We start from the raw sequence: 26,294 nt of genomic DNA, 5'->3' as shown, positions 1-26,294 counted from the left end.
AGGTCCCCGGAGCTAGCTCATCGCTGCTAGCCGCCTAGCTTCGGGGTTAGCATTCACTGGAATGTGCATCCACGCTAACGTCGCTTTACAACCGCAGCGGCGCCGGAGCTAGCGTTAGCATGTCGGGGTCCAGAGGCACGCAGCGAACCCATCCGTCACTGTTATTGTTATTATTATGATTTATTAATGTGTGTTTATTGACTGTGGCCGTGTAGCCTGACAGATCAGATGCTAGTGCAATCAGCTGGTCGCTAGCTAGCGGTGGCCAGCTAACGTTCTGTGGTCCCACGGGGGGATGTTGTGTTCTGGCTTCCTGCGGGAATCGAACCCACCGCAGCCCCCTTGGAAAACACCCGGGGACATACGCCGCTGCAGCCCGGGACAGGAGCGGTGTGTGACGGGCTGTGTCCGTGTGACCTGCCGCTACCCGGGGTTTGTTTAGAATCCGCAGCCGCAGTGATTTGACATATTTAAATCGGCCTCACGTCGATGCTGATGTGCGGCTGTACCTTCACCTGAGCGCGACCCCAGGCCGGAGCACCGCTCCCCGGGGGGAGGGCCGCTTCCTGCGGGAGCCCACAGCCCGCACCCTGGAGCCTGGAGCCCGCAGCGTGATGCGGGGTGTGTTGGTTCGAACTCGTGTCACGCTTCTTGCGGTGTTTACTTGGCGCAGCTGTGACACACGCATCTGCATCACGTGATTTAAATGGGTCCAAACTCCTGCAGCTACAGTTTTTAAAGACCAGTCCAGGAACCAGTGAACGTGACTCTTCAAACCTGACTGCGTGTAATCATATGGTATTATACAGGCAATTAGCACGTGATTCAGTATCTGCACAATGAAAACATGATCATGACATCAAGACTATTTATATAATAATACTAATACCTTGATTCATGCAGCACTTCTCAAAAAACCGTTATAACGTGAAGTCAAGAGAATAAAGACATTTGATTTGTCTCATAGATCTTAACAAGGTGCGACGTCCTCTGTTCTTTTCCCTCAACAAGAGGAAAACTACCAATAAACAGGTAGAAGCCTCAGAGGAGGTCACATGTGAAGAATCCCTCATCCAGGACGGACACACGTGCACTAGAGGCTGCGTGCACGTTTAAGCATGACCACCCATCACAAGATTCCAACCTGGAATCAGGGGATTGTGGTGCAGTGAAATATCATGTGAAGCTTTGTTTTTAAAAGAAGCTTCTGACTCAGGCTGTTTCCTGTGGCAGGCGGTTTCAGTCTTCTTGCTTGTGACATGTGTGCAATGCAGGAATGTCCGTTGTTTCCTCCACATGATGATTAGAGCCATTTACCCAGTTCCAGGTGGTTGGTGGTGAACATCCACAGGTTATTAGCCAGACAAACATAGTCCGTAGCTGACAAATAATGATTTGGATGTTAAACATGTTATTTAATTGAGGTGGAGAAGCTCTGTTGCTGCAGCAGCTGTGGTTTAACGTCTTAATCTTCCGAACTGCATTCCTGATTCTGTTCATAATTCACTGTGGCACATCCCGTTCAGTCACACTTAGCTCTGCCTCAGATGTTAATTATTTACCCTGGTTGTCTGATTCACCTGCCAAAAAAATCATGTGCACCCATAACTCTTTGTTACATCACGAGTGCAGACCTGGACCGGTGAGCGTTTGACCTGCATTGAAACAACAACAATAATAATAATTTTTACAGTAATAAGACCCGACTGTGACATGACTCTGCAAATATCCATCTCCTCACAAAGAGAAATCGACTTGAATGAGTTATATTCAATGTTTTTATTGGTTGTTTTACAGAACAACAACTGCACCCCCCCCCCCCCCCACACTCCACCAAGCTAATAAAATGAAGTAACAATATTTATCATAATAATAAAAAGACAGCAGCCGCTGATAATGATAAAACAATGGAACAGGAACCAAACAGACTCACAATGAAATCAAATGAAATAAGAATCTAGAGCCATTCCACTGAGTCATGGTCATCAGCTTCAGTCATTAAGTCACATTTCTTTTTTGTGTTTATAGATTATAATGACCCAGCAGTGGTTCTGACTTTATTAATTGAACCTTGAGCTTTTACATCACTTCCTCTTCTATATGAGGCTGGAGCTGAATAGTATGAGTTATATGAGCTGGACCCAACTTGTATTTAAAGCCTTGTTGAGTATGAAAAATACAATTAAATGGATTTAATGAACAAATGCAGCCAACAGACGATGTGCATTTGCAGTTTTAAGTCCTGCAAGTGAATATTTTACAAAAACACATTATCATTATACATTAATTTCACCATTAACGGTCTCATGTTTGTTAGTCAGGCTCTTGGCTCAGAAACAGTTGGGTGTGTGCGACCTGAACTGAACTCAGAGCAGCTGTTGTGTGAAGTTGCTTCAGTCGCTTCCTTCCAGTTTGTTTGGACATATTAAACAACAATTACACATGTCAACACCAGCATGAGAACAGGAACAGGGCCTCTTCGGTTAAACACTGTTCAACTACTGGATGTAGCCACAGTAAATCTGTTTAAGCCATTAGACGCCTCTGGAAGTAACTGATGATCTTTTGAATGTCTTAATCAAATATATAAACCTGATTTAAGTAAAGTAGCGGTGGACAGATGTGTGGGCTGCAGCTGTTTCTGTAACATGTAACCAAAGTGAGTTCATTTCTGCACACAGGGCTTCATGTGTTTGAATGAATTCAGAACTTTACAATGTTTATTCTGGTCAATCAACCAATCGTTACAGTTAGTGCTTCTCAATGAAAGTCAGCTAATGAGTGTGTGTCACGGGAATGGTACTAGAGTTAATCTAACAGGTACTTTAGTTTAATTAACAATGAAAATATCTAATAATTAATTATTTTGTAATTTACTCTATTTATTTATTGATTAACACATTTATTTGTAAAAATATAAATATTAGTCAATCAAGTCCTTATTACTATTTCCGAGACACTGGACCTTCATACTTGTTTTGATGTCATAACCTAAAAATGTGTCATTGAGAACCACTACTGTAACGATTAGTTGATTGACTAGAATAAAGATCATTTAGTTCTGAATTCATGGCTGGAAAAGATCCGAGTGATGTTTATTGAGGTAGAAAATATGCAGTGATTCTATTCCCTGTTTTTGAACTCAGTAAAATTAATAGATGAGTTGGGAATCAAAAGAAACCTGAAGTCCTTTAATCTCTAGTTGGTAGTTTCCCTTATGTTTATAACTTGCCTGGTTTTAAGTATTTTGCTTGGAACTAAATCACAATAACGGGAATGCTGCCATTTTAATTCTCTCAAATTAAATGCATCTTGTGACATGTTGTTCATGTTGACCCAGATAGACAAGCTCCAGAAAATGTCCAGGAGGAGAATTGCCTGTGAAACTAAGTCACGTCTTGTTTCACACTGACCTGGACTGACTCTCAAGTTGGACATAAACAACGTCCCTGTCCATTTGGTTGACTCGTCCTTAGAGAAGCGATCCTTTCACATTAAAGTTCTCATTCTCAAAAATAATGTTTTGGAACAGTTAACATCTCGGCCCCCGATTATCCTGTGAAAGCCCAAAAAATCCAACTCATGAACATTCAAGTATTATTCAGACAATGTGCTCAGCTAAGATTATAACAGCCTCAGGGTCTAGTTACTGTGGTTTCCTGAGTTTTCTCCGAACCTGCCAGTAGTTGGTGATGGGAATGACGTCATCACTGTGACCCCAGGGCCTTTTCTCACACTGTGCTTTTCAGACCAACACAAACTGAAACCTATCACCGGTTGAGTCATTCAGTAGAGTTTACTCAGGGCCACAACTCGGGTTACTGTGACTTAATGTAAACACACAACCTTTGCCACCCCCCCTACATCTACAACTGGATGTTTGTTTGTTATTAGTGTGTATTTCTCTCTTGGGGAGTTACAGTCACTCCCTCAGGTGTGGAGGTAAATACACAGTATCTTGATCTGCGTGGTTTGTCCCTCGTGTCCCATGAACATCAGCAGTTACCGTCTTGTTTTCATATTGAGCAGTTTTCACCCTCTGCTTTTTATGACCGTTATGATCAAACATTCCCATTGTTCAGTGGTGAATCAGTTTGATTAAAGCAGCATTGCTGATATTTAAGCATTAACGCATGCATTAGCTCATTAGACAACTTTACTTCATGTATTCTGTATGTCCCTACTATATTTAATCTTATAATAAGGTATCTATGTTTCATGACTAGTTGATTAATTATGAATATGCCAAAGTGAGGTCTTGAAAAAGCTTATTTTCAGTCAGAATTTTGAAAGTATTTCCTTCCCAGTTTTATTATGAAGTAGAGAAAATCTGTGACCAGTTGCAAGTGAAGGTAGCAGTGCAAATGTACTGGGATTGATGACAAATATTCAGAACAAAAATGGTTCCTTGTAGGTTCCATGATGACATGAAGAATGTTGTGTGTGAAGCCTAATACGGAATTTAAATATACATGTTCTCATTAAAGGGATGAGACCAAAGCTTTATGCAGCAAATACTAATATACACACAGGAAAACAAGATTATCATGGATTGCATTTTCATTGTCTGTGCATTTGAGTGTGTGTGTTGGGACGGGAGCAGACTTGTGTGTTCTTCTCTCTGTGAGGATCTTCATATTGATTTATGTTCCTGAAAAGCTTCATTAACAATCTCGTGGATAATGCAGAACAAGGTCAATGCTAATTTCTCACTCAGGACACGAAGTGAACTTTCTCAGGCCACGCGAAGAAAGAAAAAGACAACCTTTTGTGTGTGTCTGTGTGTCTGTGTGTCTGTGTGTCTGTGTGTCTGTGTGTGTGTCTGTGTCTGTGTGTGTGTGTGTGTGTGTGTGTGTGTGTCTGTGTGATTGTGTGACAGACATTTACTGTAAGCTGTAGTTTACGAGTTGTCGTCTTCGTTGAGAAGAAGCAGCGAGCAGGAAGAAACCAGGAGACGATCATTCCTAATTAGCCCCCAGGGTGGGGGGGGGGGGGGGGGTGGACTGCCAGCACAGAGCCAGCAGAGCACTGAAATCACTCTCGATACACACATACTTAAGCATGCGCAGACAATTTGCGTGTACTTGGTGTTTGTAACATACTGCACATGCTGATACAAAGTGTTTTTGTGTTATTTAATAGCAAAAGTTAGATATTGATAGATTCTGTATTTTTAGCTAACAACAATATTAATTCTTTAGGGACTTTGTTGTTCCAAACTGTTGTTTTTGTCACGAGCACTTTCACACAGAAGGAAAACGTTATGTGGCAGAAAGATGCTTCAAGTTGCATCTTTATCCTCTTAGCGTTTTCACTTTTGTAGTTTTGCAACAAGCGACCGCAGACAGACTGCTAAATCATAACTCCTTTAAAATACGTGGGAGACCATAGACACAGTGACAGAAGAAACCACCACAACAACAAACGTGGAGGCAGACAGCTGGTGACGTCACCTCGGGGCGCTGGTTTGTGTAATATTGTTGCCACAGTTGCAACAGACTTTTCTGTTGCAAACACAAGTACGCAACATCCATGTGGTAGTGCTTTAATCGGCTGTTGTGGGTTTCTGCTCATTCACCAGTCACCAGAGAGTCTATAGGATGATTCCATTCAGTCTGTGAACCTGTCACACAACTGGAGAATCTTCAGATCAGCTTCAAATCAACAACACCCCTGTGATCATCAGATCTGGACCCAAAATGGGACTGATATTCGTCTGCAGTGCAATAAGCATTACTGTTACATCCATAAAAAAACCTGGTTTGCCTGTTATTTATGGTTTGGATTCTGTTGTTAGTTTATCTCCAGACTGAATGGAAACAAAATGTGTGACACATATTTAATAATATCCTGTAAGTCGGGGGTTTAAGTGCAGGTTTAGGCGGAGAAGAGCTGGAATCACATCTGAATGTTGTGGTTACACAAGCCACTGAGAAACCTTCAGGCTCATTTCACACACAACAGGTCTCTGGGTGCAGTTAATCAGATTTTTTCACTTTCCTGTGCATAGCCGACCTTGCTGCCGGTGGTTTGTTGAGCAGGAGATTTTACAGCCTGGCTTCAGTCAGTGAGGTGGATGATCTGCTCTCCCTGCTGGCCTCATTTCCATATGGCCCAGTGTAGCCCTGCTGGAAACCACACTCCAGGATCGTCTTAGTGAACCAGAAGAATCTCAGATTGTTCCAACAGTCTCCAGCAGAGGGTTCTTAAAATAATAACTCAAATAACAGATCGAGGAACCTGCAGTTTTATTTTATGTTCTTTAAATGATCTTCCACAAATCAACAAATCAAATGTGTTTATAACGTTTTCTATTCTGAGTATGTGTGGCAGAAAACCCTTGATGTCATAATAATGCAAAGTTAATGTGAACTCCGTGAGCCTGGATGTACGTAATGACCGAGATGAATTTTTAATGGTTCTTTCCACTGAGGGTTATGCATGTCCCCCTCCCGTTTCTGGTCCGAATGGTACGTTCCTCTCGGTGAGAGACGGCCATAGCCACTCCACCTCCCGTCCTCCTCCTCCTCCTCCTCCTCCTCCTCCAAAGCCTTGTACACCCGGTGTCAGGGGGGGATCAGCTGTGCCAGTCCCGGCAGGCCACACACACACACACACACACACACACACAGACACACAAACACACACAGTACACTGGCTGGCAAACAAAGCCTCTGGCAGTGCCAATGAAGACAAGCCATGCCTCCGAGCTCAGCCTGTCCTCTTCTCACTGGAAGCCGTTGTTGTCGCCTCCTCAGTTAGACGAAGGTTTCTTTCTTTTTGGAGGTAGAGGAGTCGGTCTTGGTGCAGTGGATTATTTCTCTGTGTTCTGCGGCTGAGGAGCTGAGATGCTGGCGGAGCGCAGAGAGAACAGCAGGTAGGAAATGAAGAGCGTGGTGCTGAGCCTGTCGTCACGGCGACCAGGGGTAACTGTTGACTGGCAACGCCGACTTCGGTGGATGTGTTGTGTTGACCCTCATCCTCCTGATGTGTTGTGTTGACCCTCATCCTCCTGATGTGTTGCGTTGACCCTCATCCTCCTGATGTGTTGTGTTGACCCTCATCCTCCTGATGTGTTGTGTTGACCCTCATCCTCCTGATGTGTTGTGTTGACCCTCATCCTCCTGATGTGTTGTGTTGACCCTCATCCTCCTGATGTGTTGCGTTGACCCTCATCCTCCTGATGTGTTGTGTTGACCCTCATCCTCCTGATGTGTTGTGTTGACCCTCATCCTCCTGATGTGTTGCGTTGACCCTCATCCTCCTGATGTGTTGTGTTGACCCTCATTCCTCCTGATGTGTTGTGTTGACCCTCATCCTCCTGATGTGTTGTGTTGACCCTCATCCTCCTCCTGATGTGTTGTGTTGACCCTCATCCTCCTGATGTGTTGTGTTGACCCTCATCCTCCTGATGTGTTGTGTTGACCCTCATCCTCCTGATGTGTTGTGTTGACCCTCATCCTCCTGATGTGTTGTGTTGACCCTCATCCTCCTGATGTGTTGTGTTGACCCTCAATCCTCCTGATGTGTTGTGTTGACCCTCATCCTCCTGATGTGTTGTGTTGACCCTCATCCTCCTGATGTGTTGTGTTGACCCTCATCCTCCTGATGTGTTGTGTTGACCCTCATTCCTCTTGATGTGTCGTCTTTGTGTGTCTGTACTTAACATTTAGGCTGTTTGCAAGATGCTGTACCGCAGAGTGACAGCAGCTGTGTGTGTTCGTAACCATCATTAAGCAGCGAGGGATGCACCAGTCCTCCCACTGTGTCTGACTAGAGCTACTGGTTGAGGCTGTTGGTTCTACATTTAACTTAATGCAGCAATTGTCGAGATCAGAAAGATGGTGACACATTGTTTTGATTGCTTTTGTTTAAATCCATCCACAACATAGAAAGTCTTTAGTTCCTGAAATATCTTCTCACTGATTTTCAAGTTGAAACATCAAGTGACAACCGATGGCCAGACTGTGATGGTTTATTGTGGTGGTGTTTGTAAGGGGGGGGTAGTGGGGCATGGACAAGCATTACTGGAACAAAGTGCTGCACACAGCTCTACAATGAATAAAAACTATCTCAAATTATGAAAATTGTAATAATACCTCATCATTATGAAACTGTAAGAATATGAATTAGACTGAGGTTCACCACAGTCTAGACTATTACTGCAAAATACTGCATAACAAAGACCCTCTTTTGGAAAATGTTCTCATGATGCACATCAAGCATCGATTACATTGTTCTCGTTGTTCAGTTGTGAAGCTGAAGGAATCTGTAGATTAACTCACATCTGGAACTCAAGCTGTCTTTGCTGTAAAAGGACACATTTATGGAAATGTATGATATTTATATTAAGGTCAAATGTCACATATTAATATGACAAATATGGTAATTCATATTTTTCATGGATGTTGACAGGCAGCTATTTTGTATGAAACCCATGTGTTGTTATGGTTACTGTTCAGCGAGGCTCGAACATTATTCTCTGAACATTTGTTCTTTGAGTAGAAAAATACAGTCATTAGTTTCCTCCGTGATCTCAGGGGAATAAATCCACATTTGTCAGAAGTGTTGCTGCACCTCAACACCAACCATTTCCAGTGTTGAATCTTTTTTTTTTTTTTTTTTATATTTTTGTTTATTGGAAGTAGTTTCACGAGATACAACAATATAACAGGGAATACTTCCATCTTACATTTTTTCCCATCTTTTTATCCCTCCCACATTCCCATCCCCAGCACCCATCCAGTGTTGAATCTTTAATGGCTGGCAGAGGAGACGCAGGTAGAAGTTAGGCAGTGACTGGTGGTAATGGTCTGTGATGGTGTCACCCCAGACCTAAATAGATATCCAGGGAGGAGGGTCGTCCACTCGGGTCCTCTCCACACTTGTTGGACATGAGATAATTCCCTCCTGGCTCGTGTTGCTCTCACGCAGGTCAGACTTTAGCTATCAGATGAAAACATGCTGCAGTAGATAGAAGCAGCTCTGTGGTAACTGTATCTCTCTGAATCATCTTGAGCCTATGAGTTGGCTTATATCTTAAAATGACAGATGTTTTCTACGTCTTGCAGTGGATTGTCAGCTTTCATAGAGAGACACAGCATTACATTTTAGGTTATGCAGATGTTTAGACGGCTTCCAGTCACAACCGCATCTAAATACCCACATTTGGCTGGAAGTTAGTGTGAGTTCCCCCCCCCCCCCTGTCTGCACAAACTTTCACTTTCCTCAAATTAGCATTTTGTTTTGCTATTTTATTGTCTCGCTCCTGTCAACCCGTTTTCTTTCTTCTCCGAGGACCACCCCATCTTCCACCTACTGTCAGATAGGAGACATGTTTGGTGATTACATCACTTTCTCCTGAGAAAGAGCCTCACAAGCCTTTGAAGAGTCAGGCTTTTCCAGGGCATCGGCTGCCTTCATCTCCCAGGAGTCAGTGGTAACTCTGTGAGACGTTCATCGAAGCTGGCGTGTGCTTAAAGAGAATGCTAAGAAAAGGACTGGAGGGCCAGGAAAGTCCCCCCCACTGCACTGGACTCAACATTCCTCTGATACCACCAACTTACTTTCTTTGCCTCAGCCAGGACAAGATGTGGTTTCGATGCTGTTTTTGCTTTAAATGGCATCGGTCTCTTGTTTAATGGTTCGTTAGAGCTGAAAAACGTAATCCTCTCCGCTATGCCACCTCCCTGTGAGGTCGGTCAAGTGTGCACCAAGATGTCTGCCTACAGGTCAACTGATGGACATTCGTATTCACATAAAAGTAGAGACATGAGCAATATAACTTGTTTGGTTTTATTAGGACATACAAATCTTCTGTGTCACAGCCAAAGCTGCTCAGTGGCTGTGTCAGAGATAATCACATTCTGCTGAAGCTTTGCTGGAGATCTGAAGTGACTGGGCTCATTTATCCCAGTTCTTCTTAACCATTTCCTTTTTTCAGGTGCATTCATTTTCCCACAACACATTTCTGGATCAACAGATGAGGCTTCATGTGTGTGAAGCGAGTGAGAGGGATTCTGTTGCCAAAGGCGTGGGCCTCATCCTTTTCCTGGAGACGTTTCCAGATCTGAAATTAAACATGGAGGAAATTAATTTGGAGACAAACACAAAACCATTCCCTGAATCAACAGCTTTCTGTTTGTAATGGTCACTCGTGATGAATCTTGATTGTTAATCATTTTATTATTGATCATTTGCTGCTAAATATGAATTATATTTAAACCATTACATCACCATGAACATGATTTGTGTGTGAGTCACATCTGGTAGATTTCATCAGCAATGGAGGTGAAGACAACAGTTCCCATGATCCCACACTGCCTCATGACGTCATCAAACCCGATCCTCTGTTGTTGTTTTGATGGAGAGACCCCTAGCTGCCGAAGAGTCAAAAGAGGACAGAAAACCATGTAATGCTTTCTGTTGGTGAATTTACACAGACTGTCAGAGGACTGTAATAAATACTTAATGTACTCTTTAGAGCAAAGTGTCCACAGAGGAGTGGATAAACAAGCGTCAGCCTGAAGCTTCAGGCAGGCAGTCAAAAACAAAAAGCAGCTTTTAGGTAAAGCTCTCACTCCTCCCTGAGATATCCATCAAGTGAAGCTGCATCAAGGCAGCAATTTGTGCACCCAAATTAAATTTCCACGTCTCATATTTAGTTGTGACTGCACTTAACCGTCGAGTGTGCGAGCAGAACTCAAAGTGAGTTTGTCTCAGGTCGAGTGTCTGTGGCATCGTGACGCTCGCTGCTTACCAAGTAGCTGGAGTGGGCTGTGATTCTGCATCCGTCTGTGGATCCCCGCCTGCCCTTTTGTTGATTTTCCAGTTCAGCCTTATGCCGAGTCGTATGACATGTGTTTGGCCCAGTTTGTGGTCCCGGCCCTGCTGAGCTCCGACTCCACCGTTCTCTGTCTGCTTCAGTGGCTCCGACAGCAGCGTCTACAGCAGTGATCAGGGGTAAACACAGGGGTTGATCCACGTCAAGGATACAAGAAGAACAAGAAGATAGGTGGGACTGTTTCAGCTTGGTCACGGCTCCTAGGGTAATTCAGGTCTTGTAAGAATTAACATTTATTAAAATTGTTGTTGTTTATAAGAATATTGTCCTCACAGGAGTCGTTGTGGGGGTGTCAGAACACAGGATACATCCACCAAGGCCCAACAGTCATCTTATGAAACCACATTTAAATCAGCTGGATCCATATTTTCATTTGGATCTCTACCAACTTTAGATATTATTATATATATGATATATTATACTAATAGATATCAGTCCCCTAAATAGGCCTGATTTTTTTTCATCAAGATCCATTAAATCTTCTTTATTTCCTTGTTTCATCCATCAAGTATTGTACAAATTCATTCAGTAGTTTTTGCATAATCCTGCTGAACAAACCAAATACCAGGTATTCCATCCATCCATCCATCCATCCATCATCCATCCATCATCATCCATCCATCCATCCATCCATCCATCCATCCATCCATTAATCCATCCATCCATCCATCCATCCATCCATCCATCCATCCATCATCATCCATCCATCCATCCATTAATCCATCCATCCATCCATCCACCCAATCATCCATCCATCCATCCATCACACCTGAATACCTTCACATTTTCTGGCAGATTTGTTCAGATTAGAATAAGAATCTGTTTTTAAACATGTCTCTGAGTCTCAGTGGCCGTGACTCACTGGGACCTGGTTCAATTTCTCAAACCCTGCAAACAAGTCCAAGTCTCAGAAGAAGCGTCGGCTGGTTTCTCCATTTCCTCCTGTTTCATAGTGAAACCTGCAGCTCTAAACAGGAACCTCAGAAACCGGGCCCAGTGGGCTGGGTATTTTTAAAGCCGTCTACAGGCCAAACACTTCTGCTTCTGGGTTTCTCGATTCTTGACACACGCTGCAAGATTTTCTCCTTGTCCGGCAACTTTCCAACATGTTTTGTCTGTGGCTCAGCCCGAGTTTCCACTGCAGCCAGCAGCTGAGGACTGGCTTTCTGCTGATGCTGATCACTTTATAACCCCACTGCTGCGATGAGCTGACTTCACCAAATGTGCAGTAGATCTGTGGCTCTATCTCAAAGCTTCGGCCTGCTTTGCCTGCTCCTCTACCAGCAGGATTCAATTATTTCAATTTATTCTTATTTACGATGAAGACTGTCTTGTGGGTAATGTGGATTATTAAATGAAGACCAAACGTAGTACATGTGTCGACACAGGAAGAGGAAGGGTGTTGGCAGAGAAAGTTGATTAGGGTGCAGTGAGAAAGAAAATTGTGAAAACTGCTCTGAACGCTTTTTTTTCTATATTCTGGCGACAAGCTAATGTCCCTCTGAACGCCGCTCATAGGAATTTAATGTTCTCCAGTTCTACCATCTGTGCAGGTTTACCATACACTCAATCACTGGGGGGGGGGGGGGGGGGGGATGTTGGGATCCACATATTGATAATTGTCAGTCAGCGACCAAGTGACAATACAGGAAAACAACGGGACTGCTTCGGTTTACAGTTGGTGAATCTGAAAACCTGTCGCTACCCACACTCCACAAGTTGGAGTGTGGGTTCATGCAGAGGGCAGCCGTTCTCTGTGGGCAAGAGGCATTTATCAAAGCCTTTGGTTCACTGAGATTTCATTCGTGCCACAGATGCCTCGTTCCTGTGACTCAGAGAAACACTTGGAAGCTTCTTTGTGCTCGTCTGTCTCTGTGATGCTCTTCACATTCTTTCAGTCTTTCACGACAGTCGTTACAGGAAGTGGAGGCGCGAGGAGAAAGTACATGTGTTGAGATGCCCGCCGGGGAAAAGCTCAACTGAAAGACAGCTTTCTATAAAGGTTGACCTCAGGAAACACATAGTAATTGTCCCATTCAGCTCTGAGCACATTTTCACCTTCTTTTTTAGATTATTTTTTTAGTTGGTCTGGTCAACTGAATCCCTATTAACAGTGTGTGTGTGGGGGGGGGGGGGGACATAGAAACCTCAGAGAGAGCCATAAGTGAGGGATCCATCGATGGGTCACAAAATTATCATCATTCTTCTTGGTGCTAATGAATACTTCATTTCAGTATAGTGATTACATTTTGAAATCTCTTTAATTAACGTACGGATTGATTGATTGGCATATAGCATTTATTAGCAATGATTATTTACACCTACCAATTAAGTAAAAATTGGACAGAGGCAAACAGAGAGAAACTCTTAAGTTGTTGTGTACATGAGGAAGTGAAAAGAGCAAACAGCAAGGGGGGGGGGGGGGGGGGGGGGCATCCTCAGTCACATTATTCCAAATCTTCCCTTGTTGGCTCGGAGTCAAGCCTCAAGACTTTAGAAATACTAATTTCCCCTAAGGGCCAGTAATTGTGATATCACAACAACAGAATCAAATTTTTATACACAGCCAACAGATGGAGAAGTTGGCCAAGAGTGAATTAGCCGGCTGAGAGGGGCGCTCACCCTGAGGGGCGCTGGTTTGAATCCTGATTCGTTTAGACTTCACACAAGTGGCTGGAGAGGGGGATTGAAAAATGCTGTCTGAATTCTCAGTAGCTACTTGTGAGCCGTCTTCTCAAAGCACAACCTGTCTAACATTCAATTAGTACATCATTGGTCAATTATCTTTATTTAGTTTAAAGAGGGCCCATCTTTTCTCCCCACACAACCTTTCACTCTTATGAATTTAGTCAGTAACCTTTTCCGTCTTACACGTGTCCTCTATGGTCTCGAGTTACCTGCCTAAACCTCACTGCTACAGGAACTGTTAGTCAGTGTCTCCAGTGTAATCCACTGTGAGGACTGAACCTCCTCCGCTCAGGAAGGAGGGACTACACGATACACTGTCATGTCTGCTCATCCTCCACGGGGCTGGCTGACTTCCTCAGAGGACTGAAACTGAACTGTCAGGGCTTTTCTAGCCTCGGTTCACCTCAGTCTGGGTCAACTCTGGGATCCGGGGACGTAACCCCAGCCAGGACACATCCTTACCGTGTGATTGACAGCTAGTGCCATCAAATGGGTGCAGTGTGGGCGGGCTCTAATTCTGGCTTCACCTGACCTCTCTAATTCCAATTTAAATTAATTAAGATGGTGCTCACAAAAGTATAAAACTCTGCACGGAGCGTTCATACTTGAAGCCAGTCGATGCTTTTGAGCTGTTGTTCAATAAGCAATTGTCGTGCTATCATCATGATCGTGAAGTCAAACTCACAAGTAACTCAAGAATTTCTTATGATGGAGAAATACAAGGAAAGGAACCAGGAGCTGAGGAAAGATGTATTGTTATCATACGCTATAGCAAAATTGTCATTTAATTCCTCGTCATGTCCCACGTCCCTACAGGCTCATTCTCTTGATCATGTCTTTTCTCCGTCACCAGCGCCCGTGAACCCTTGAGCAAGTTCCTCTGTGTCAGTGCAGTTGCTGAGACCTGAGGCTTGAGTTGAGATCGATGAGCAGCTCTTCAGTCTGTTCATCCAGTTTTTATCGTTGGATGTTTTTCTGTGTTGTGTGTGTAGGCTTTGCAGCTCAGTGACGTCTCTTAGCAACCATCTTAAAGATAGTCTGGAGAGAAGTGTGGAAATTCCAGCTAATAATAGAAAACACTTTTTTTTAAAGGAAGACATTAAATATGTCACATCTACCAAATGAACAAATTATTGTTTTTAATAGCAAGCTAATAAGGCATCAATCTAAGACTCTTTTAATACAACAAATTCAGTTTTACTTTGTCTCATACTCTTTGAAACACTGAAGCTCAGTATTAAAAATCATCGGTGACTTTCAGTACTGATTCCAAAGTGCCACTTGTTTCATGTTCCTTATTTAATCAACTTTTAACTTAATTTAACGTTAACTATCTTATCTAACTTATTTTGCACAGATCTCTTTTTTGAATCACTCAAAATTTGCCAAAGACACATGAACAGCATTTATAAATGAAAAGTAATTTCATATTCAGATATCCTCCTACTGTAGTTACGGACTCTCTGTGGAGTCGGTACAGATGGTTAAAAACAGCATCTAGATTTGATTCTCGCCCCCGCAGGATGATTGAGTATTGAACTGCTGTGACACATGTAATTAACGCGCCCCCCACCCCCCCCCCCCCCTCTCTCCTCCACAGGGCTGCCTTTGCCCTGACAAAGCCGCTCAAGATGAACATGGTGAAGAGGATCATGGGTCGGCCGAGGCAGGAGGAGTGCAGCCCCCAGGACAATGCACTGGGCCTGATGCACCTGCGGCGCCTGTTCTCCGAACTGTGCCACCCTCCTCGCCACATGACCCAGAAGGAGCAGGAGGAGAAGCTCTACATGATGCTTCCTGTTTTTAACAGGGTAGGTCCCACCGGGGTGGGGGGGTGGAAGGAGGGCCGGATGTTTACAATAACAGAAATTCATTAAATTTACAGCTGACACATTGCAGGAAAGAATCCGGTTCTGGTTGTGGGGACGTGTGAAAACTGGAGTTCAAACCTGTATGACTCGTTCATGTTGTTGGACTCGTGGTTTCCAGTCAAGCTGGTGCTCTGTCAACATTCACCTGGTTCAGACCTGGTTTTAACGTCCCATCACAAGTGGACCACACAGAGTACAGAACATTCAGAGGGGGTCTGGGACACGTGGACACTTTCTTTAAGCTGTGTGAATGTCCACCTACTCAGCTGACGTCCTCTGACCCACTACACTGTCTATTTGTTGATTTGTTTGTATCCACAACAACAATATCAACACTGATCCACACATAATGATTCAAACTTTCCTTAGATTGAGAGAATCTTTCTTCATAACAGAGCTGCAAGAGATTCACTCAGCCCCACATGACTCCTCTCTCACTCTCTTTCTTGTGCTGACACACAAACACAAACAGCTACAAACCCACACACACAAACACAGTGACATCAGACACATCTGTAAACTCTGGTAAAACATTATAATTTTCTCTTTACAAAAACAAGTGATCATCGTGTTTATTTGCGTACAGGGAAGTTAAGTTTGATCCGATCACAAGTGGTCACATGAGTCACGCTCACATTTTAAAACGTGTGTGATCACATGACCTTGAGGCTGTCCTCATGTGATCGTATCTCTCCTGAAGGACGTTGTTACCAGGTCTAAACGAGGCCAGTGACTCGTACATCATGGATTTATACTGAGGATGGATTGATGTGAAATCAATGAGTGACAAGTCACCTGGGATTTATTTTACCCTCACACTTAAATAGACTCCTCTGAGAATCCTGCAGCTAAATCTCAAGGAACTAAGCCGGTTGTCCTGTGCAGGTATGAGGACTTAAATATAAATAGAGCACAGATGCTTTCCTTCTAGCGTTGGCTCACATAAATTCTCTCCAATGGAAAATGACTAAACTACAATATATGGAATCATAATTAACTCCAGCATCAACACTTGAGATTGAGCCTGTTCCCAAAGTGCAGATCCTGAAATGCTGTTTGACAAAGTGGACCTTGTCTCCCACACACCTGGTGGACAGGTGTGTGGGAGGGTTGAGTCAACTCCCTCACAGGTGAACTCCCTCCCAGTGTCAACACCCAGTTTAATCAAACATCTTCCCTGAGCCCCAGGCTGCAGCACAGGCCCAGAACGAATGTGTCCCAGACCAGAATGTAGTCTTTGTCATTAAATGGGTTTACACCTGTACTCAGCGCTGTCCGGTTATGAATCAGGTCACTGAGGACGGATGTTAACACAGGTCTGAACACGGTCAAGAAATATCTATAATGAAAAAATACATATTATGTAGTCCTGCATAATGTTAGGTTTTAAGAATCCTTAGAAAACATTTGAAGCCAGGAACAAAGCAAACTTAGTAAATTTTATTACACGACTTTAAACAGGAATTAGTTAAACACTTATAGGACTACAAATGAAATATAGTTTCATATTGATTATAACCATTTTTGCCAACCTAGGTTGCTGTGTAAATTATTTTAATATCACAATAAATCCTCACAATTTGGTGTTTTTTATTCAATAACCAATTCGCTGTTGAAGCAATTATCAAAACAGTTCTTAATTAAGTTTTTATCTATTATAGATTGATCATTGGCGCAGGAACAATGGTCAGAAGCAAATTAATTGGAAAACAGACAAAGCTCTGAATGATTTAGCATTAAATCCATAAACAAGAGGCAGTTGTATATTAAATCCTTTTGACTCAGGGCGGCTGAACGCAACATTAAATCTGTGTGTCGAGGAGGCAGGACTTGTTACATGTACAGTCTTTGTTCCTGTTACTCAGATGGAGAGTTTTGCCTCTTTGTTTTGCAGCCGTTACCTCAGGCAGCCCCCGTTGAGTGTCCTCATCGAGCTGGAGTGCCTCTCCGAGGGTCTCTTGACTTGTCGGCTAATTAGGCCGCCCGGGCGGTGGTTCACTCACTGGTGACATAATTCATGTCAGAACTCAAAAGCTGAGCACTCCCCGCTGCAGAGGGACGCTGGGCTCCGGCCCTGATTTAATGTGGGTCTGTTCCTGATAAATAAATACACTGCGAGGAGCCTGGAGGAGGTTCAGGCTGCACCGTCCACTGAGGCTGTAGAACTAGAGCATAGCAGGGAAAACCCAAAGATCCCAGTCAGTTAAACCTCCACTCGGATGATTCCTGCTGCAACTTTAGACTTTAAGGAATTAAAGAAATGCTCTTTAAAAAATGAAGAATCTCAGATTTTTGAATGCCCTTCTTATCAAGGGATAGATGTTTCCTGTTTCTGTTTCAGGGTGAGATCATCATCAACATGTCTGTCTTAACATTTCTGATCTCTATTCTTCTTCTGTGTGTGAAATCACTCTCTGCTCACCATTTTGCAGTGCGGGCCGAATGTTTAACAAGGTTTTTTATAACCTATAGATGCACTGTGTATCCCATCATGCATCTGACAGACGAGAGGAGAGAGAGAAACTAAATTGTTCCATGTGTGATGTAGATCTTGTAGCTCTGTCCAGGCCCTGTATCAAAATATCACACACATACACACTTTAATATCTGTTTATCTATATAAATTACTTTCATGGGGAAAATTATGAAAATATAAACAAACACCCAATGTTAATGAAGTCCTGACCCTGAATCAGAATGTAACAGGTTCTTCCTGGTTCCCTCCAGGTCTTTGGAAATGCTCCACCCAGCAGCATGACGGAGAAGTTCTCCGACCTGCTGCAGTTCACCACCCAGGTCTCACGTCTCATGGTGACCGAGATCAGACGAAGAGCCTCCAACAAATCAACAGGTGAGGCCCCCCCCCCCCCCGAAGCTCTCGAATGCATCCCACTTATCTGCTTGTTTGGTTAATAAAGTAAAAGATGAATTGCTCCTTCCTGATGTTCATTTGACGTCCTGATTGTTATGCAGCTGTAAGAAGTATTTGTGTAAAGTATTTGCCGTTTGATGCTGTGTGTGATCATATGAGGAGCAGAAGGGGTGATCATATGAGGAGCAGAAGGGACTTTCTCTCATCTATTACAAACAGGGTCTGGCTTATCCTGCAGCTGATTCAAATGTATATTGAATCAAATCATTCTCTTCGAGCAGCAGCCCAGTCTGAGCGCTGGCTCCTCCAGCTGGTCACCACGCCTCTGTGGACTGACTCAGTGGTTGACTCACGCTCTCAGATTACTTTCCTCTGTCATCATCAAAACAACTGAATTTGAACTCGGGGGGGGGGGGGATGACAACACTTTGTGGGGGTTTTCACTGCCGGTCCTGTTTTAGTTTGAAAACTGGTTGTGCTGTAGTCTGGACCGGTCGACTCTTGCTCTCACTAACAGTTCCACGTTGTCATAGTCCAATCATGGAGCTAAAACATATTAGCATGGATGCAGCCTCAATATCAAATCATATTTTCTTCCTGCAAAAGTAGGTTTTCAAGAACACAAACCAAGACCCCCCCCCAATCCACACGTTCCCATATCTCATTCACCGAGCGTTGCAGCACAACTGATCATTGTTTTTGTGTGTTCGCTCCTCCAGAGGCCGCCAGTCGAGCCATAGTCCAGTTCCTGGAGGTGAACCAGAGTGAGGAGGCGAGTCGCGGCTGGATGCTTCTGACCACTATCAACCTGTTGGCTTCCTCCGGACAGGTCGGTGTCACCATGGTGGTGTTTTCTTGATTTTAATGTGTTTGGCTGTTGTCCTGTGTGTCTGTATTTATTCTCATCTTCCACTCACACATGTGAACGTAGATGTAATATGCATTTGGGGGAACATCTTGTATAAAGGAGTGATCTGTATCTATTTGACCGTTATGCAGTGCCCCTCTCTGATCTACAATCAGTAGCTGATCAGGCCCTTGAGGACAAATACAAAGTCCCATCTGACCTGTAGCAGCTCATTCCAACCGAACACAGTCATTCGTTCAACCTGCTTCTCGGTCCTGATGCTGAGCCGGATGCTTCCTCCTTGATATTTGTTTTCCTGTCATGTAACTGTGTCACATGAATTGCAGCATTGTCACCTTTTGGAAACGAGAGCGAGTCAACATTCAGTTTTTGTGTGTGAAGCTTCTTCTCACAACTCAACACCACTCTGCATAATTCAGAGTCTGAGCTTCCTGTGCTTTCAAGCGCCGGCCAGCGGATTTCTTTTGAGGTTTTGTGCCGGCATTCCTCGGGGGGGGTCTTGAGGGGAGCGTCGCTGTCAGCCGGCTGCTTGGCCGCCCGCCCGCCTGCCTCTCTCTCTCCTGGTCGGCTGCACTTCAGAAATCTGCCTTTGTTGTTGTCGAGTCAAACACTCTTTTGCCAGACATGTTTTTAAAAAACAACTCCCCCCGTTCTGTTCCTGTCAGAACTCCAACACACACACACACACACACACACTCACACTCACACTCACAGACACACACACTCACAGACACACGATGCTGATGCTTCATGTAGAAATAAGGAAGATTTAGAGAAAATTTAAATTCAGTTCAATTTATTTCAGTGTTTTCTGTCGACTTAAGCAGAGAAGTTGAAGGAAAAAAGCCTCAAGCGGGACAATTAAGGTGCAACTGCTGTCTCTTTACACAACATACACACAAAAATACAACCAAATAGGTTTCTACACATTTCTGAAGTTGCCTTCTCGGAGCTCACACTCATTTAAACCGGTCACGAGCACAGACTGTAGATAAAGACGGATGACACGACTCCTGTTCCTCCCACTATCCTGAACTGCTGCCAAATATCCTAGAAAGCTGCCATCTTGCACCGATGACGTCATCTGGAGCCAGACTGTGTGGAGTCCCGGTGTCGAGGTCCCTCTGAGAAACAAGCTAGACCAACTGTCAAAGCTTCATAGTTCCAAACATCACCTCTGTCTTCCCTGGCCTAATAGCTTGACAGCTCCGGAGTCGTGTGGACGGTTATTATCCCGTCTCACATCATCACAGGTCATCTGTGATCGTCAGAGCTCAGAACCCGAGTGTCTGAACCTGGTCAGACGTTAACTTCTCCTCTGAGCTGCCGCCGGCTTTTTCCTTTTATTCACAGATGAAATTAGAAATGTCCATTCACCCACTCTGGTGTGTGTCCACTGTTTCCTGTCAACCTGCCCCTCTGTCATTGTGAGCGGGCAACAACAGTGTTGTCATTATACTGCAGCAGAAAAGACGAAGAACAATCACCCAGCCCACGAACACCATCACTGCTCAGACTCCTGCTTGTGTGTGTGTGTGTTTGATGGGGAGTGACTGGGTTTAATGGATTTGTATTCCTTTCCTCTCGCGTCTCAGACGGTGAAACAAAGGACTCTCCTGGCAGCTGGCCTCCCATAAACCTGACGTCACCTCATTAGTGCTCGTCTGTCCTCGGTTCCTTCTTTCTTCTCTCACTCACTTCCTGCTCTTCCTCTTCCTCAGATGATGTAAAAGCTATATTTTTGTTTGTAGCTCTGCCTCTCGCATCCACGCTGCTTCCTCCTCTGTTTTTATACGACGCCCTTCACGCTCTGCATTCCCAGGGCACTCATCTGACACACACACACACACACACACACACACACACACACACACACACACACACACACACACACACACACGTTTGTCCAATAAAACGTCTTTGCCTCTCTGGTTTTCTTCCTGATTGACGGTTCAGCAGTAACCTTGACCTTAAAGCTGCAGCGGTGCCAAGATGTCAGGGCCTGTAAAGAAAACACAAACACACACTTCACCTCATAGACCCACTGCACCACAAGTGCTGCTCCAGTTTATCCTTGATACTGATTCACTATCATCTACAAACACCTTCCACCTACATCCACTGTGGGCGTCGCTCTCTCTCTTTCTCTCTCTCTCCCCCTCCCCCACTCCCATCTCTCCATCGATCAGCTCGGGGAATTTGAGTGTGCACCTATTGTGCTCCGTTATTCATCCTTGTGTGTCCACCCTCTCGCTCTCTTGGACAGTCCTGGTATAAATGGGAGGATCCACTGTGTGTTATTGTGTATGTGTGTGTGTGTGTGTGTGTGTGTGTGTGTTTCTAGGAGGCAGCATTTGATTATCTGAATCATTCGCCCCAGTGAGCACGAACCCCATCTCCTTCCAAAGCCCTTTTCCCTTCCACCAAGACACACGACACACTCTCATAAATACACACAGGCAGTATAGTTGTGGAAAAACACACATTAAATACACACACACACCTCAAGGCCTATTTCCCCCTCGCAGAGACAAAACCATTAATCACAACACGACAGTAAATATACCCATTTAGCAAAGTCACGCTGAAAACAAAAACACATTTTCATCTTTATTAGTGCAGCTCTCGGCTTCATGTTAACGCAGCCTGGGTCATTTTATAAATTAAATTCAAGGTTTAAAACGTCTTAACGTGTGAATCTCAACATGCTCCTGACTCCGTTTCACACGAATCCCTTTTTGTCCTCTCTCTCTCTTCAGAAAACCGTGGACTGCATGACGACCATGTCAGTCCCCTCCACGCTGGTCAAATGCCTCTACCTGTTCTTTGACCTGCCCCACATGCCCGAGGCCACGGTGGGCCCGCCCCCGCAGCCTCCGCCTCCACCGCCGCCGCCACCTTCCACCCAGGAGAAGACCCCAGTGCAGGGCCCCCCCCAGCCGGAGCTGCCCCTCGCTGATCGCAGGGTGCTGCTTCAGAAAGTCTTCGTTCAGGTGACATGACAGTAACACTCTGAAAACTCACCTGTGGTTGAGATTCTGTTGAAATGGATCTAAAAATAAAAACCATAACAGTTAGAAAAGTCGTTCTTTTTGCAGATGAAAGCCAAGGTCTCTGTCTTCTGGCTCATTAAGTTAATACGCTTGTGATGACCTGCGGAATGTCTTGATAATCTTTAAACAATTTAAATGTACCGTTCAACTTATTTGAAAATTATTTAACGAAATGAGAGAAAAGAGTCCTTATCGTTATTTATTATAGTTTATTAACTTAAAGAACCTTTTAGCTCAGGTTGTCCAGATGTTAGAGATATGAAGCAATTGAGGATTCTCCAGGAAATGACCTCACAGTAAGAAAAGATGCCGATGTAGCCACGTCCTACTGGTTAAGTTCTTGAGACATATTTTCCTCGTTCTTTCCACTCTTGCAGATCCTGGTGAAGCTCTGCACCTTCGTGTCTCCGGCAGAGGAGCTGGCCCAGAAGGACGACCTCCAGCTCCTCTTCAGTGCCATCACCTCCTGGTGCCCCCCCCACAACCTGCCCTGGCGGAGGAGCGCTGGGGAGGTGCTCACCACCATCTCCAGACACGGCCTCAGCGTCAACGTGGTCAAGTACATACACGGTAAAGGCAAACACACAGTATATGATAGGATGTGTATGTATGTCTTGTATTCGGCTCCTCTGACCTCCTCACCTGCTGCGTCCACAGAGAAGGAATGCCTCGCCACGTGTGTTCAGAACATGCAGCAGTCCGATGACCTCTCCCCGCTGGAGATCGTGGAGATGTTCGCCGGCCTCTCCTGCTTCCTCAAAGACTCCAGCGACGTGTCGCAGACGCTGCTGGACGATTTCCGAATGTGCCAGGGTTACTCCTTCCTCTCGGACCTCACGCTCAGACTGGAGCAGGCCAAGGAAGACGAGTCGAAAGACGCACTGAAGGACCTGGTGAACCTGGTCACCTGTCTGACCACGTACGGGGTGACGGAGCTGAAACCTGCTGGTCTGACGACCGGAGCTCCCTTCCTGCTGCCTGGCTTCGTGCTCCCAGTGTCCACTGGGAAAGGTGAGTTCATGGTTTTAACAGAAGCTACTTAGTTACTGTCAGAGCTGATATAGCTGTAACGTCTTGTTGAGACTAGATCCATGTTATTTATTTTGACCACTTCAGAAGATGTTCAAACCCTCAAAAGGTTTGTTCAGGTTAACAGGAGGTTTCATTTTAGTTGCTTTATTCATAAGTACTTAACAATGGCTTTGTTCGTCTCTGCTGTAACGACCGGGGGAAACAACGTATGATGAAGGAAAAACACACTTTGGCCAGTTAGCCAGTTAGCTAGTTGACTGGTTTCTCCCTCCACTGTTTGAATTAGTCTCGCTCTATCACACAACGGTTCCAAAGGTTCCTCGATGCCCCCGCTGATCCAGATTCAAATTAAATGGATTCTCTCCTGATCCGTGTTTCGGCCTTCCCCAACGTGTTGTGGAATTTTTTTTTTTTTCTGTAAATCTGCTGACAAACAAACAAAAGGGATGAAAATACATCTCAAGTCTCTTTCAGGGCCACGTTGACGTATATGTCACAGGAATGAAGACGCTCTCTCCCTCCTCTCAGGCCCTTTTCCTAAACCTTCTCGGCCAAATCAGTTTGCCCCAATTCCCTGAGACAAGAGAAGAATTGCATGTGAGAAAGGTCTCGGTGTATTCCCCCGCCGCCGCGGCTCCCCATCCGATCTTAATCCCTGAAATGACTTTGATGCTCGGCCGATCCCGGCAAGCTTAACCTGTTGACTGACACCATGGCAACTCGGCCGCCTGTCACCCTGCTGCAGACGGACGCCTGAAGCCTCTTGCATACAGATGAGCTCCTTCCAGAGATGCTTTAGTGGTTTGGAGAATTGGCACGTTGACGTCTGACTGCCTGAGAACGTCTCCTCTTGCAGTCTCACTCACAAAGACACACACAGAACACTGCCCACTAAAGATGTGACAGTGTTTTTATGTAGAAGCCTAACATCTGATTTAAAGAGTTGACTCAAATCTTTGGTTTCATTTTAATAGACACAGGATGAAATATTTCAGATTTTAAAACTTGTTATGACTTTTTTTTGTCTCCCTGCCAAGATGAAAAACACAGAAACTGTCAGATTTATAACCTCGCACACGACAATCCGACACAATTTAGCTCCGCTGCATGTTTTAACACACACACACACGCACACACACACGGACACCCCTAATGACAACTCCAGCTGCGTGCTAAGTCATTACCAGAAGCCATCCTGGTGTGAGGGGTCCGCTTATTCGCCTAATTAAGCCGCCACATTCACTCAACGGTTGTGGGTGTTTTTCTTGTGTGTGATGACACATTTCACCGTCGCTTTTCTTGATTGTGTTACTACGTGTGAGATATAGAGTTTGTGTTACACAACCCTAAAATGGAGGTAAGATGCAGGGGTAGATTGTGGAAAACATCCATCTTTCCATCCTGAATTAGGGCCTAAATCAGTTCTGTTACTCTCAGTAATTCCCAGTGTTGTCTTGTTCCAGGCCACACAGTGCGTAACATCCAGGCCTTCGCGGTGCTGCAGAACGCCTTCCTGCGAACCAAGACCAGCCGCCTGGCCGGCATGCTGCTGGACGCCATCGGGAACATCTACTCAGCGGAGCCGGCAAACTACTTCATCCTGGAGTCGCAGCACACCCTGTCGCAGTTCGCCGAGCGCGTGGCCAAGCTCCCCGACGCCCAGGCCAAGTACTTTGAGCTGCTGGAGTTTGTGGTGTTCAGCCTGAACTATGTGCCGTGCAAGGAGCTGTTCAGCGTGAGCGTGCTGCTGAAGTCCAGCACGTCGCACGCCTGCAGCATCGTGGCCGTGCGCACGCTGCTGAAGCTGGCCCGGCACGACCCGGTGTTCAGCGACGTGCTGCGGGAGGTCGGCCTGCTGGAGGTGCTGGTCAACCTGCTGCACAAGTACGCTGCCTTGCTCAAAGACCCGGCCACGCAGCAGCAACCACACAATAACGACCAAGGTGAGGAGCTCGGCTTTTGTTTGGCAGGTGGTGGTTTGTTAGATCAGGATGTTCTCGAGCCATTTTTTCAGATGTGAAAGAAAATTGAGTTTATCTTCCACTTATAAGGAAGCAGCAGCAGATTGTCCGGGTCAGACTCGATCACGACAACAGGAACATGTTGGGAACATTCAGGCGACGTTCATGCCCCCCCCCCCCCCCCCCCCCTCAACCATATTACAAACCCATTAGATGCAGTTCCTAGAATATTAAATTCAGCTTTACTGCGTTAACATTTTCCCGATTCTCCGGGCATTCCCTTATATGCACTTACAATCAGTGTGTGTGTCTGTGATGGAGTTGTGATGACCTGTCCCCCCTCCCCCCTCCCACCCTTTGTTTCCCTCCGTCTGCAGCCGACTGTAAAAACAACACGGTGGCGGAGGAGCAGAAGCAGCTGGCCTGGCTGGTGATGGAGACGCTGGGTGTTCTGCTGCAGGGCTCCAACACCACCAGCACCAATGCAGGTAAACAAACAAACAAACACACACACACACACACACACACACACACACACACACACACACACACACACACACACACACACACATACACACACACACACACACACACACAGAGGGTGGGTCAGGGTGATGTGATTAGCAGGAGGTCTAAAGAAATTAAATAAGATACTTAATTGATCCCTGGAGGAAGATTCTCCTTCCTCCACAGAGAGGTCAGAGGTCGGCGTTTTGCTCAAGGGCACTTCAAAACAAACACAAATTAGCATTTTGCCTCTTTTTTGGGGGTTGATTTAAATCACCACTGTGTGATTCTTTTTTTCTTTGCGTCATCAGCTCACGAATAATTTACGATGTGTAAAAGTAAAGTGTGTGTGTCACCAGTAGTTCTAAAGGAGCTGGTGTTGTGTGTGTACTGTGTGTGTGTGTCCTTCAGTGAGCCAGATGTTGCTTGACGTCCTGCACAGCATTTAACAACAAGACGCAGCTTGTGTTGTGTCAGTTTAAATACTTTGTGCTCAGGTGCTCTGCAGTGTTGACGCTTTGTGTGCAGCAGGAGATGATGTCTCATCCGTACAGAGACACAAAGATGTGTTGGTCCTTAATGGTTGTATAGCTGCTAAA

At 45.0% G+C, this 26,294-nt stretch overlaps 1 protein-coding gene and 1 long non-coding RNA gene across 2 annotated transcripts in view; one reads left to right on the top strand and one right to left on the bottom strand.

The window, feature by feature from the left end:
- Window positions 1-9,865: 9,865 nt before the first annotated feature.
- Window positions 9,866-12,139, bottom strand: LOC128438217 (uncharacterized). Its single transcript, XR_008338307.1, has 4 exons — window positions 11,706-12,139; window positions 10,760-10,944; window positions 10,237-10,379; window positions 9,866-10,069 (listed from the first exon to the last, which is right to left on the bottom strand). It is a non-coding gene; the product is annotated as an uncharacterized LOC128438217 (long non-coding RNA).
- A 2,998-nt stretch (window positions 12,140-15,137) lies between these two features.
- The window catches only part of wdfy3 (WD repeat and FYVE domain containing 3), a 58,034-nt gene continuing 46,877 nt past the window's right edge, over window positions 15,138-26,294 (top strand). The window contains exons 1-8 of the mRNA XM_053420695.1: window positions 15,138-15,342; window positions 18,130-18,253; window positions 18,994-19,103; window positions 21,902-22,135; window positions 22,573-22,765; window positions 22,853-23,206; window positions 24,691-25,170; window positions 25,566-25,676. Of these exons, the coding sequence (XP_053276670.1) occupies window positions 15,163-15,342; window positions 18,130-18,253; window positions 18,994-19,103; window positions 21,902-22,135; window positions 22,573-22,765; window positions 22,853-23,206; window positions 24,691-25,170; window positions 25,566-25,676 (1,786 nt within the window). The 5' untranslated portion in view covers window positions 15,138-15,162. The remainder of the gene's footprint in view (window positions 15,343-18,129; window positions 18,254-18,993; window positions 19,104-21,901; window positions 22,136-22,572; window positions 22,766-22,852; window positions 23,207-24,690; window positions 25,171-25,565; window positions 25,677-26,294) is intronic.

Source organism: Pleuronectes platessa, chromosome 4 (assembly GCF_947347685.1).
Source record: "Pleuronectes platessa chromosome 4, fPlePla1.1, whole genome shotgun sequence".
NCBI lineage: Eukaryota > Metazoa > Chordata > Actinopteri > Pleuronectiformes > Pleuronectidae > Pleuronectes > Pleuronectes platessa.
The sequence above is the reverse complement of the archived record's forward strand: the minus strand, read 5'-3'. Positions and strand labels throughout refer to the sequence as shown.